This window comes from Camponotus floridanus, unplaced genomic scaffold, assembly GCF_003227725.1.
Source record: "Camponotus floridanus strain SB8 unplaced genomic scaffold, Cflo_v7.5 scaffold208, whole genome shotgun sequence".
NCBI lineage: Eukaryota > Metazoa > Arthropoda > Insecta > Hymenoptera > Formicidae > Camponotus > Camponotus floridanus.
In genome coordinates this window covers 5,208-19,243 of record NW_020229335.1, presented here as the reverse complement: position 1 = coordinate 19,243, position 14,036 = coordinate 5,208, and the positions used below count along the sequence as shown (strand labels likewise).

General features: G+C 30.7%; 3 protein-coding genes across 3 annotated transcripts; 2 read left to right on the top strand and 1 right to left on the bottom strand.

Annotated features, from left to right (window-relative positions):
• The first annotated feature begins 314 nt into the window (after nt 1-314).
• On the top strand, nt 315-10,317 carry LOC105254064. Its single transcript, XM_020028363.2, has 3 exons — nt 315-531; nt 657-722; nt 10,103-10,317. The coding sequence occupies exons 1-3, from the start codon at nt 430-432 to the stop codon at nt 10,193-10,195; spliced, it is 261 nt and encodes an 86-aa protein (XP_019883922.1). The 5' UTR covers nt 315-429; the 3' UTR covers nt 10,196-10,317.
• On the bottom strand, nt 994-2,117 carry LOC112637824. Its single transcript, XM_025408395.1, has 3 exons — nt 2,047-2,117; nt 1,314-1,519; nt 994-1,215 (listed from the first exon to the last, which is right to left on the bottom strand). The coding sequence occupies exons 1-3, from the start codon at nt 2,056-2,058 to the stop codon at nt 1,122-1,124; spliced, it is 312 nt and encodes a 103-aa protein (XP_025264180.1). The 5' UTR covers nt 2,059-2,117; the 3' UTR covers nt 994-1,121.
• On the top strand, nt 6,136-9,358 carry LOC112637823 (midasin-like). Its single transcript, XM_025408394.1, has one exon. The coding sequence runs from the start codon at nt 6,310-6,312 to the stop codon at nt 9,352-9,354; it is 3,045 nt and encodes a 1,014-aa protein (XP_025264179.1). The 5' UTR covers nt 6,136-6,309; the 3' UTR covers nt 9,355-9,358.
• Nucleotides 10,318-14,036: the final 3,719 nt, after the last annotated feature.

Below are 14,036 nucleotides of genomic sequence, written 5' to 3'. Positions count from 1 at the left end.
TTATTTGATCAAAAGTCATAAAAACGTATCTATACAAGATAACGAGCGCACAATTTATCTACCGGGTAGAGAAAATCTCAATGTTAACCGTAGGTGATGCACGAATTTTTCAATCGGTCGTTGATATATTTATTCACCATACATAAATAAAAAAATTCGAATCAAAAGACAAATAAAAAAAAATAACAATTCCGGAGTAAAATGTGATAAAATTGTTATTTAATAGTACATGCAAAACTAAAATTCAAACGTTCGATATTTTAGTTGAAAAACCGATAAGATATTTGTTGCCCTCTTTTGTTCCTAAGCAACCCCCTGGCTTACACGTATGTGAGTTCGCGAAGACGTATTGCGACGAAAGACAAAGTATGGGCTTTTAAAGTGACAATACCTCGGACGAGCTTAGCACCTGTCGCCTCGCATCTTGAAATGTACGAACCGAATCCACAACGAATGTGCAATGTTTCGCAAACCACCGAGAAAGAACAAGCCAAGTTGCAGAAGATCAAAGAACTGACAAGCATCTTAAAGGTTTATTCCTCAGGAAGTTGTAAATAATGAAACTTTCTCTTTCTCACGTACATTTATTTTTCTTGTATTTTTCTATCGAATTTTTTTTTCAAGAATGCTAAGATTTCGTTCGATTTATTGCACAGGACACGGACAAGAATCTCACCATATGCGAGGAAATACTGACGACTTATGTAAAGAAACGATTGAAGGTATGCACAAGTATATATGTCATTTCTTTGTGTATAAATTATTTATTCAATTTCGATTACTTCCATCTCTTATTGTATGAATAATCATCGCGAATATCTCTCATCAAAACATACGTCAAATAATCGATAATGTGTAATAATAACCAATGAACTCCATAAATGTGAAATTTCTATAATATTTACAAATTATGGAATTTTTATAACGCAAATTTCATACAAATATAAATTTTTTGTTACGCCAAATGCATTTATAAAATACAATTTAATAGCTCACGATGACGAAAACTATGACAATTATATGAAAAAGTCTTATTTATTAAAAAAAGATGCCAAGAAATCAATGTAAGATGCGCATTATTTTAATGATATTTTATTGATTGCACATTTAATTTTCGAAATTTACCATCCTTTGTACCAACCATCGCGCAATGACCAGCCCGGATGCCAACCGTAACCGTACAATCCATAGTTACTCAATCCGCCTAATCGATACCTGAGAAATCGAACGTACACATCAACGTCAGAGCCAAACTGCTGTCTCGAGATTTTTACCTTCACGTCGCTGACAAGATATTTATCTGTACTATTTACCACGGCAACACGGGAGTATAAGTGTCTACGTAAGCCGCAGGAAGCAAGCCTCTCTTTCCTAGTTTCTTTCCCCCTAAGACTTCCAGGACGCTCGGTTGAGCTTGGAAAAGCGTGCCTGCTTGCGGGGATATGTCGTTATTCCCGGCTATTTTTTCGGTGACGAGAACTTCGCCTCCCGACACCAGAATAATCAACGATAGCAAAAACTAAAACAATTGTCGATGCGTTAACAATGCGACTAAAAGCCACCGTAATCAGCGAACGATTAAATTAATTAAAATAAGTGTTTCCTTTTAATATCACAATAATATTTTTGTATGTATTTTCTTATCGAAATCTCAATCACATTTTTTTTTAAATAATAAAAACATATATATTAACATATATATTATAACATATATATTACATATTATATAACATATATATTATATATATATTATATATTATATAACATATATATTATATATATTATAACATATATATATAAACATATATATAATATATATATTATATATATTATAACATATATATATAAACATATATATTAATATTAAATAAATACAAAAATATTAAAAACATAGTTGAAAGTTAATCCAAGAATCATAATAAAAAAAAAACAAAAAAAAACGAATAACTAAGAGAAAAAAGCACCAGTTTTATATTTCAATCGAATTGGTGTACAAGTTTAATTATTATATAATTTAATTATAAATTCAAATATTTAAATGTTTACCAGCAGCTTCATATTAAGTGTGGCGCGCACTTACAAACTGATGCTGTTTAAGGGTTGATGCTCCTTTTATACCGAGCAAGTCGTTCGCTGAATTTATAGTGGGTTCTAGAATCGCTGCACATGTAACATCTCGACTGACAACTTTGCAAGACCACTCCCATGTAAAGAATCACCAAATGACATAACGAGTACGCGATTCATTACTGCTAATCCTCGAAATGAGAATGTATTCGTGATAGATGAGATATTCGAGTATTTTTATTTTACCGTTTTACTTCTTAAAGTGTGAAAAGTACTATAAAAGATCAAATTTTAAATGTGCGTATAATAATGAAATTATGTGATGAAATTTCATGAATTATTTAACATCAAATGCAAAAAGAAAGGGAGGAAAGAGAATGTCCTTTTAACTATTGTACATGATATAAAAATGCTTTACTTTCACGCGACAACAAGAACTGAGCAGAAAATATTGACAAGCTATTACTGTAATCGCTTATCATTTTTGCCAGATAATTCCTAGAAAAAAATATGCCTTAAATAAATTGTCCTCTCGCGAAATTTCTTCGCAGGATCTTAAAATTTCTCTCTATTATTAAATTAAATTTGAAACTCTAATGTATTCATCATAGAAATGATTTTACTTTTTATAAGTATAAATATCACACACAATATTTTTTTCTTTCATTTTATATAAAAATAAATTAGAATTATTATATGCATTGTATATTGTTATATAATATTATATTTTAGAAAATCGCAAATAAATTCTACTTCTCATTATTAAAATCAAGCAGTATCTATTTCATATCTATGATGTTTTTAATTCAATTAAAAACATAACAAGGTTATAATGCCGTGAAATTTTTACTTTATATAATTTTTACACTAATTCGCGAGGCTGTTTCCGATCGATTTCAATAACAATCTCTAGCTATAATTATATATATTAATTAAAAGAAGTAATTAAAATCGATCACCACTGGCAATATTTATTGAGGTAAAAAATCACGACGTTTCGACCATAGGTTTTGGTCCTTTTCGAGTGAATTACAAAAAATTATTTCCAGTATTACAACAAACAAGAAAAATTAATAATACTAAATTACATAGATGTTCAAATAAAATTTGAGCAACAAGTTATATACATACAATAATTAAATTAACTGTTCTATCGTGAGAAAAATAAGAAATCACTTCATCAAGATTATAATGTCTCTGTCTCCATCAACACACAGAGAAAGACTAGACAACCTTTATTATTCTATCATAAATATTGTTTAAATTTTCAGTGTCCTTTTGTAAGTTAATCGATTAACTTACAAAAGGACACTGAAAATTTAAACAATATTTATGATAGAATAATAAAGGTTGTCTAGTCTTTCTCTGTGTGTTGATGGAGACAGTGACATGATAATCTTGACGAAGTGATTTCTTATTTTTCTCACGATAGAACAGTTAATTTAATTACTGTATGTATATAACTTGTTGCTCAAATTTTATTTGAACATCTATGTAATTTAGTATTATTAATTTTTCTTGTTTGTTGTAATACTGGAAATAATTTTTTATAGTTCACTCGAAAAGGACCAAAACCTATGGTCGAAACGTCGTGATTTTTTACCTCAATAAATATTGCCAATGGTGATCGATTTTAATTACTTCTTTTATTTATTTACTGGCGATCTTCAAGAAATTTAAATTTATATATATTAATTATTTATATATTTCCTACATTTATTAATTTCATAATCTAACGATGTTGATGATCTAATTCAACAATATTTTTAATTTCTCATTCTTCATTTCACACTCGTGTATTTAAAAAAATGTTAACGAGACAAAGAAACTGTTTGCATTATCGTTAATTAAATCCCAACATTGTCGTTCGTATAAGGAATGTTTGATCTATCTAGTCGTGTAATATCAAGTATGCTAAGAATATCGATTATGCAATCGCGAACCCTTCCTTAAAGGTGCAGCATGTTTTTGTTTCATCCCTCCCTCGCGAATCGTCGCCCTAAGAGGTTTTATCGTCGCCAGACTAGGAAACAGCGACTTTCTCTAGACCAGGATACACAGAACAGGTCGTATACTTTTGTCTACTTACGAAAGTCCCAGCTAGGAAATATCCGAACTAACGCAATGTGTCGTCGTCCTTGTCGTCAGCCAACGACATCGAACACAAACGATACCTCAAATCGACATTTACTCTGTCATCAGCCTTTCGCAACACTGCCATAAATTCCTGTTCTTTCTTCTATTGTTACAGCCGATTATAGTCGTGTGCACCGTAATTGTTTTTATGGAATCACTCGCATCAGTGAGCATGTATAATATTTTATGTAACGCCGATATATTCGGCGTTAAATGTACAGAAATAAAAAAATATAAGTAGTTACACTTGAATAAATTTCTTATATTGTGAAGATTAAATATATTTAAATAAACTGCTTATTATGAGATTAAATTTTTAAATAAGTATACTGCGCAAATAATACTCAAAAAAGACGAAATTGATACAAGGATTTTAAATTTTGATAATAATTCTGGTTTACATAAATTTTATAAATTTTTTTAATAATATTTTATTCAAATTTAATTATCATATTTTTAAATCTGCCATTTTTCAAATCAACAACTCATTCATAAGCATATGCATTAACAGAAAGGTTATTTTTAATTCATCAAAAAAATGAATATATCGTTTGTTTCTTTATTTAATTCATGTTTCTACGGAAGAAACGATAATATTGCTTTTAAATTCGCTTCCTGTTTCAAATTATGAATGTGTAAAATCATAAAGCTATAATTCATATGTAAAAAAGTTTGTTACAAAAATAATTTTTTTTCGCATCAGCAGTTATGGAATAGAGGTTTTTCTTGTATTCATTAGATAAGCTATTATAAAACTTCGAAAATGAGAAAGAGGACGGAAAAAGAGAAAGAGAGAAAGATAGAAATACCTAAATATAAATTAATTTTACGCCTACACGCACCGGTGAATCCCCTTTCACTGAGGAAGTTATAAGAAAAATGCAAACGTTCACAAGAGATGGAGTCTTTCATAATATTAACTATTGCTTTTTTTTAATTTTTTACATAAAAGTATTTAATAAAGATATCATCCCAATAATCCACATTAAAAATCTATCTCTCTCTGAATCAAATTTGCTACAGTAATAAATTAGTCTCTTATATAGATTAAAAAATTAATTAAGTTAGAATTAAATATGCAATATATATATTAATAATAATAAATGCTTCAAAATTTAACATAATATTAATAATAATATTATATGTGTAATTATTTTAATTAATTAAATTAATTATTTTTCTTTAATTATATTTATTATAAATAAATATAATCACATGTAATTTTGTTAGTTAATTAAATTGATTAGGAAAATTTCTTATCATAGATTAAAAATTTCTCAAAATAATAATCAAATTGTTTTGCAATTTAAAAATTTTTTTTTTTAAAGTAAATACCGTTTACAATTAAAAAATGAAAAATCGAACATAACTTTATTTTCAACGACATAATAACCTTCCTTTAAAAATTAATGAATTTGTCATACACATTGCATATACACATTAATTACACGCTTTTGCGCGTGTAATTAAAGAGTTTGTCGAACCAAAATTACACAGCCTAATTCTTTCTTATATTCTTTTTGTTAGTAACACTTATTCATTCGCAAGCACTTTGCCTGTTCCTCCATCACCTGTCTTACATCGTATCGCTTCAGTTGTCGCAAATCAACGAGTCGGCCCGTGCAATTCAAGTGAAACTCGACATTTCTTTCCGATATTATGCAAAAATTTATCCCCGCCAGTGTCATTAGTTAAGTCATTGTTTCGCGAAACCTACGCCGTCGCAATTTGCCGACAGTCATCGTGGAGTCCTAAGACGAGAAGCTTTCGCGCGATCTGACATTTTATTGTTAAAACATTTCTTGCAATTGTGACTTTTAATCATTCCTTAATAAATTATCATACACTTTAATCCAAATAATTAAATAACATAACATAATGCGTGATTTGTGACGTAAAACAAATCGGTTAAAATATAAATGACACGTGTGAATTTTTCAAATAAAATAAAAACTGCATCTAACAATAGAAGACTAACGATAAAAACTATTTAAGAAACGCCAAAGTGATGTGTCTTAATTCGCACGATTATTATAAAAAGTGATTCAACGCATAATCTAATTCAATGTGCGATTGTTGCCGACCATCAATTAAGTGTCTTACAGAATGGAATCGCGTATATCAATATTCATTCTCTGTTTATTATACGTCACGCGAGCTTCTGAGGTGCAATCGGAAGAAATCGAGTTTAAGGAGAGATTCCCGAGAGCGAGAGCCGTCGAAGATCTATCGAGACTAGATGCATCTCTGCAGGAACCTGATGGAACCGACCGACAATCCGCGTATAAACTACGCGATAAGAGAGCTCTCGGTCTTCTGCTGTCAGGTTTGGCCCAGATCTTCGGATACACAGTGACTCCGATTCAAGTCGCCTCGCTGCCGAACCCGACAAACGTCACGAGACCTGCGATGTCGAGCTCCACGATGGGGCAACAAACTGCGTCTACTCAACCAATGTCGATGAACGCGACAGCGCCGAAACAACAGGAAACCATCCGATTCACCGGCGTGGTGAACTTCGGCAATAATACGGATATCATAGGCCATCTTCAGCGTTACGAGCAGATCTTCCACGGTCGTCAAAATAATGCGACAAACGCGATGATGATGACCTCGCAACCCGTATCGATGCCGATGCCGATGCCGATGCCTCCTGCGAAAATTTCGGTGGACCCGACAATCAACTCGGCGACGAGGCCACCCTTGTTGGCGCCATTTTTCGTCAAGATTCCGTTGCCGATCGCGCCTGATCTTCCACCAGCCACAATGCCAATCGAGAATTTCAAATTGTCGGTACCCACCTCGGCATCAATTTCAATCATGAGCGAATCAAACAAGATCCTGGAAATGCCGATGAGGAAAGAGCAAGAAACGATATACAGAAATAACGAGAACACAGAACGACTCATGGTGGAGGAAAAGGATATCTACGATGAGAAAGACGTGATGAAGCCGATGAGCCATCATACTCATCAGCTACACGAGCCGAGCTTGCAGCAGCGACATAAACAGGAAGAGCGTATCGAGGAACTCCAGGAGCAGAAGGAACGGACCAACTGCGACATGAATAAATATCATAAAGATAAGATAAACGAAAGAAACAGAAATCGAGAAGAAGAAATTGCTCATCGAAATCGAGAACATGCTTCCAACGACGAATCAACGGAGGAGAAAACGCCAGCGGATGACGATGAAGAGAATGAAGAGTCCGCTGAGAGATACGAGGAACGTCCCAATCAAGCAAATAAGTCGAAACAGCCTCCAAGGGAGGACGAGAGCGAAGAAGTTGAAGACGACGAGCCCGATCAACAGTTTCGCGAACAACCTGAGAACTTTGACAAGTATTTAGAAGTGAGCTACAATCAGCAGTTACCTATCGGCGACTATTTCCACGAGGGTGATCCCGAAATGATCCGCGACAGCTACGGTGAAATATTGAATAACAAGAAACTAGAAGACGACAGAATCGGATACATCAACATGTTCAAACATCCGCCTGTTCCCGAAGACGCATCCGGAGAAGATGAAAAGGAGCAACCTCCCGCGGACGGTTACGACCAACACTTGATTAGATTACAGAAGCTCCGAGAAGAATACGCCTTACCGAAGAATAAGTATGAAGAATACGACTTGAATGACGAGAACGAAGCGGAAAGGGACGAAAGGGCCCAGAACCGTACGTCGACTCGACCCAAAATCCAAGGACGTGTTCGAGGCAAGGAAGACAATCCTCGCGCGAGGATACCACCTGGAGTAAACCAAAATATTCTGCGCGATGACGCCGGGAACACAAAGTCGCAGGAGGAGATAGATCTCGTGAGACACGTACCTCTAATCGTGCCCATACGTTACATCGATGCGAACAACAAGGTTCAGCAGGCAACGACGCAACAGTTGAGCTACGAAGAATCGGATAAATTGCCGAATGGTCGATTCTCTCAAGGTAACGTCGATGCCACGCAAACTCTAGCCAAAGAGAAGCTGACTCCGCTGATCGGTTTGCCCGAAAGACCGCGAAAGTTGCACGAAGGCGAGCACAAAGAATTGCAAGTATGGCCGCCGCCCTTCGATTACGCCTTCGACAATACGGCACCGACCAGAACTGTTATTTCACCCAATTCCCAGAACCCTTCAAATTATCAATATGTACAAAACATCGCGGCAAATGACGCGAACAGCGAACATTCTTCGGAGCAACCTTCCGGTTTCCTGGTGGTCGTTGGAAACTCAGCACATCCGTATCGATATCCCTACAACGTTTACTACTTCCCGAACGAAAATACAAACCCGCAAAGTCAAGATCCTCAAAATACCGAAGCCACATATCAGCGAAGCCAAGTCTACGTTCCTCAAAATACTAATCAACAGTTTATCCGAGTGAACTCTAATCTTAGCGAATATAATCTGAATGGGACCACGAGGGATCGCTATCATCAGCCTCACGAAGCTCCAACCAATGTTCTCAATCGTTACAGATACATTTTTAACGAACGCGTTCCTGAGAAAGAATCGGTTAATGTTGACCTTAGAAATCAAATTCCTAATAACTGGTCAAGCAGAATATATCAATCGCAACCGCAAGCTGAGCAATCTTCTCCAGTCCTCATGCAGTTGCAAAATATGAGGTCTTTACATCAGAATTTGCAAAGTAGGCCTTCCATTTCGCGTTATTCGCGATCAGCGAGAAGACCGAAAAATCCCCAAGCAAAGGATCAAGGCAAGAATGATGGAGAGATGAAGAGTTTACAACCGATTCCGACAAATAAATCAGAGGACCAACACGAGGATGATGGAAGGATGAAGATTCTAAAACCGGCCTCGACGAATAAACCTTTCGACGATCCCCAGAGCGCGCACGACTTCTTCGGCTTCAACAAGGACGATTATAGCTTCGCAGGCGAAAGCAGCGACGCATTGAAAGTCGCCGAGGAGAACGGTAAAATTATGAAAGAATCGGACATGCCCCTCGATCCGGTCGTTTATCATCATGACGAAAGTGTCATGAAACAAGCCGACGAACCGGAAAATGATACGGAGAAAGCCAAAGTCACAGAATACAGGAACAAAGTGACGACCTTAAAGATATCGGAGCAGAGGCAATTAACCCCGAACGGACCAATCCATTACGTAAACTTTATACGTAATATTTAATTGTGGCATCTTATAGGAAAAATTCTAATAAAATGTGCGACATTATTAATTTGTATATTATTTATAAAACTTATTTCGAATATGGAAAATTTTATTAATTGTTAAATAAAAATATGGAAAATGTTATTAATTGTTAAATAAAATAATGTAGGCGTATATGTTTAATTTATACAATAAATTAATATATGTATATTATAATATTCTATCTTTCTTTTTCTCTTTTTCTTTTTTCCTTTTTTTCTCTCTCTTTCTTTGTCATAATATATAACAACATATATACATTTTCATATAAAATAAAATTTGTACAAAACGTTATGAAAATACACATTAAAATACACATTAAAATACACATTAAAAAATTAATAGAATTATATTCACACACACGAAATTCGATAAAATTAATTTCAAAATTTTATTTTAGAGGACAAAAATTATTGATTCATTTAATATTATAAATTACAAATCCAGTAACATTCTAATGTTTAATTAAAAGAGAAAAAATAATATAACTTCTTTGTTTTTGATTAGATATTTAATTTGAAATTAAATTATTTAATATTAATACACACAATTATATTTTGCTAACGATAAGATCTTCAAATTTTAAATTTCTATTAATATAAATGTAATTTTAAATCAATTAAATCAATATGCAATTTTAAAAAAATTTCATAAATTAAAGAAAAATAATTTTATCTCATTCATGTTATGTATGAAAACATTTTTTTAGCATTTGTACATGTTGCAGGAAAAAAGAGAAGAGATACAAAGAAGGAACGAATTGGAAAACAGGATGGCCGAAATACTGGAAAATTTAAAAACGCGATTGTTGGTTGAATAAGGCAAATCTTAAATATATATTAAATGTACATCTTTACTCATGATTTATATGGATAATGTATTGCGTTTACGTCACTTGTTCTTACGTTCTTTATCTCGTAAGAAAATAAAATTATATGATCTATTAAATGTCAATTTATATCATTAAATCATCTTTTATATATATACAAAATGATATTATTTTATAAAGAAATATATCAAAAATACATATATTTTAAAAATACATATTTTATATATTAATTAAAATTTATATTTATTATATTATTATATTTAATTATTATTATATTTAAAATTATATATATTATTTTATATATAATATAATATCATTTGTATCATCTTATTAAAAATCAGTCTTTCTTACCAAAATGTTTAAAATATAATTTTGTCTTATACAAATGTCTCTTCATAAACAATAATAATTCTTATACTTATTCAATAAATAAAATACGATACTCGACATAAGATTTTTTTCCGAATACAAATATTGTCGTAAACTAAATTTATCAAACAACTATTTTACTAACTGAACGGAATCTCAAGACGCGATCTAGATTATTTTAAATATAAATATATATATATATATATATATATATATATATGTATATACATAAATATATATGTATATGTATATACATAAATGTTTCGTGTCACGATAAATCTTGTAAAATCATTGATTTTTAATAGTATCTCGTCAGTGAAAAAAGATGCTTTCGAATATTACACTTTATGTAGCAAATTTTTTATATTGTTCTATTACAATTTTCATAACAGCAAAATATTTAATGCTTGATGCTTTATATATATATATATATATATATATATATATATATATATAATACAATGTGCTAAATTATAAAGTGTAACATAATTAAAAAGTATTACTATTATTAGTCGACTTAATTGCAAGCTATTCCTAATTACTACACATGTTTATCCGATGCATCTTCTTCTTCAAATCTTTGCAATGTTGTGATCTGTCGCATTCCCAAGACTATAGGGACTCGTGCTTCTTTCTTCTTATCGTTTTATCATTCTTTTCTCTCTTCCATCTATAGGGACTATAGGGACTCGTGCTTCTTTCTTCTTATCGTTTTATTATTCTTTTCTCTCTTCCATCTTATTCAAAATATATAATAATTATTAACTAAGTATTATAATATATTATAATATAATATAATTATTATATTAATAATTAATAATTATTAATATAATAATTATAATTACGGTATCTCTCTTAGTCTGACTCTTTCTCTTTGACCTATCCGGCATGGGTGACCCTACCAGTAATTAAGGCCGGTGTTTACACAGTCTTATATTTAAAATCGTTTTAAGTAAAATTTAGAAAATGTTTGTTATTTCATTGAGATTGAATAGAATTTTAAGATGCGATCTAAGATTATATTTAAGATGATTAAATATAAAAACAAATTGTATGAATATCGGCCTACGTTACCGCCGGCATAGCTCTCCGGATCATTAGAGTACTCAAACCTCCTCACCCGGCAAATGCCTTCGTTAAGGTGGAGATACCATCGAAGAGGTACAATTTTTTTATTTTATTTTCTTTTAATATAATGTAGGTTTTTCAAATTTTCCAAATAAAAAATATAATACAAAGAATGTATAAAATATACATATATTATATATATATTATATAATTATAAAATATTATAATGCATAATTACATAGCTTGCAGTCATATAAAAATATATTACAAAATATATATTATAATTATAGTACAATTTATAAATTGGTATCAACATCAACTAAATATGTATTCGAATTTATTCAAATATTTTCAATAATACGGATAATGATATTGAGAGCACACACACATTTTTGGACTTACAATAATACTATACATATAGAAAGAAAAAAAAGGAAAATTCGGAGAATAAAATAATTTTTCGAAAAATAAAGATATTTTCCATTTTTCGACATTTATTCAAGATTTATTTTCTATTGTTACAAATATCTTTTACACATATTTTTGTTATCATAATGTGTTTTCATATTAGTATAACTTCATGTTAGTATATTAGTATAACTTCATATTAGTATAATTTCATGTTTTCATAATAGTATAACTTAATATATAATATTTTATTTTAACTCTAAATAAAATAGAGTTATAAAATATAAACTAGAAAATTAATTAATATATAATAATACAATCAAATTGAAAATATATAATGTATAACAATAATGTATAACAATAACAATAATAAAATATATATACATAATACACACACACGCATATATATATATATATATATATATATATATATATACACATATATATATATATATATATATATATATATATATAAAATACATAAAATTGTTAATACATAAGATAATACATAAAATTTTTCGTTGAAAATATATAGTGTAATACATAACAATAAAATGTATATTATATATAATACATAAAAAATTGTTATGTAGAATATATACATAGATTACTTTATTATATTACACGAAAATATCCGCAATACGTACAACGTAAAATTGATTAGAAATTTTTAGAAAATTTTTAGATTAGCGTAACTGATAATCTATCGCGACTAAAAAAATCATTAATAAATTTCTCGCTTGTGTTCCTCTCAATTAAGAAAAAGTAATTTTAATGCGAAATTTTAATTCATTTTATAAGATTTTCTAAAAGAAATGTTTGATGACGCGGAAAGATAAGTAAAACTTTGATGTTACCCAACAATTAAATCAGAGAAAAAATTAAATTTCGCGGTTTAAATTTCGCGAATATATATGATAAATAAATAAATTAATAATAACAGTAATATTTAACCACAACAATACACATAATTTCTATAATAATCGGAATACAACGTGAGCAATATAATTATTATCATTTTGTGCGACAATAAAAATATTGCAACATTAGAGGCGCATTTCATATAATTTGCACAATATTATAATATACGTAAGGAATCAAACGCGGATGCAGAATCTAATAGTCGATTTCTTTTCAAATATACAATTTTATGTAAATTTCGCAATCAAAAGTAAAATATATATCTTGTTCCGCGAACAATTGCAAACAGGCTAAACTTTAATATCCTTATGCCTTAAAATAATCGCGTTATCGCCACGCTCAATGAAGAATAACTGGCCCAACGATTAGACCAGATCAAAATCCCTCTGCCGAGTGACACGCTGGTTAATATCTGACAGAGAGAAGAACGATCCTAAAAGTGGGAAGCGACTTCAATTTGTCTTATTTCTTCTATTTCGGATCTCGCGAAATCGATCCACAACGGATAGTTAAGTGATTCATTAAACATCAGAAGTTTCTCTACAAGAAAGAACGAAACCCCGATCTTCCTGACTGCTCCCGATAACAGCGATTTCGGCAGCGGATTAACGACTGTTACCCTTCTTATCATTTTCAATATATAATATTAAAATTCGCGTAAAAAAACATCTTCTTCCATTTTAAGAAATCTTTTCTTTTTACTAAAAAATGACTGGATATAATAGTTTTTATATACATGTTACAATCAAATATATTTAAAGGTAAAATGAAATACATGCGCTTTTATCGTTGCTTAATTAAATGTGTGAATAATAATAATTTTAGGGTACCAAATTTGTTCAAAATTCGAAACAAATCAAATCTGATAACAGCAAGATTTAAAAAAAATTCAACTTGAATATTTAGCAATCAAATGAAAGATTATCAAGAAATTAATTTTTCTGTTGCATTTAACAGTTAAGACTTAGCACGTAACAATAATTTGCAGATATCTTACTGATATCAGAGTACCCATTCGATTTGTCTCGAATTTTTTAATTAATCACACATTTTATATTATATGCAT

Excerpts from the sequence above, each read along its gene's own strand:
- LOC112637823 (XM_025408394.1), top strand. The coding sequence starts at position 6,310 with ATGGAATCGCGTATATCAATATTCATTCTCTGTTTATTATACGTCACG.
- LOC112637824 (XM_025408395.1), bottom strand. Across the intron at positions 1,216-1,313 it reads TATACTCCCGTGTTGCCGTG|GTATCGATTAGGCGGATTGA; the intron begins GTAAATAGTACA and ends TCGATTTCTCAG.
- LOC105254064 (XM_020028363.2), top strand. The coding sequence starts at position 430 with ATGTACGAACCGAATCCACAACGAATGTGCAATGTTTCGCAAACCACC. Across the intron at positions 532-656 it reads AACTGACAAGCATCTTAAAG|GACACGGACAAGAATCTCAC; the intron begins GTTTATTCCTCA and ends TTTATTGCACAG. Across the intron at positions 723-10,102 it reads ATGTAAAGAAACGATTGAAG|GAAAAAAGAGAAGAGATACA; the intron begins GTATGCACAAGT and ends TACATGTTGCAG.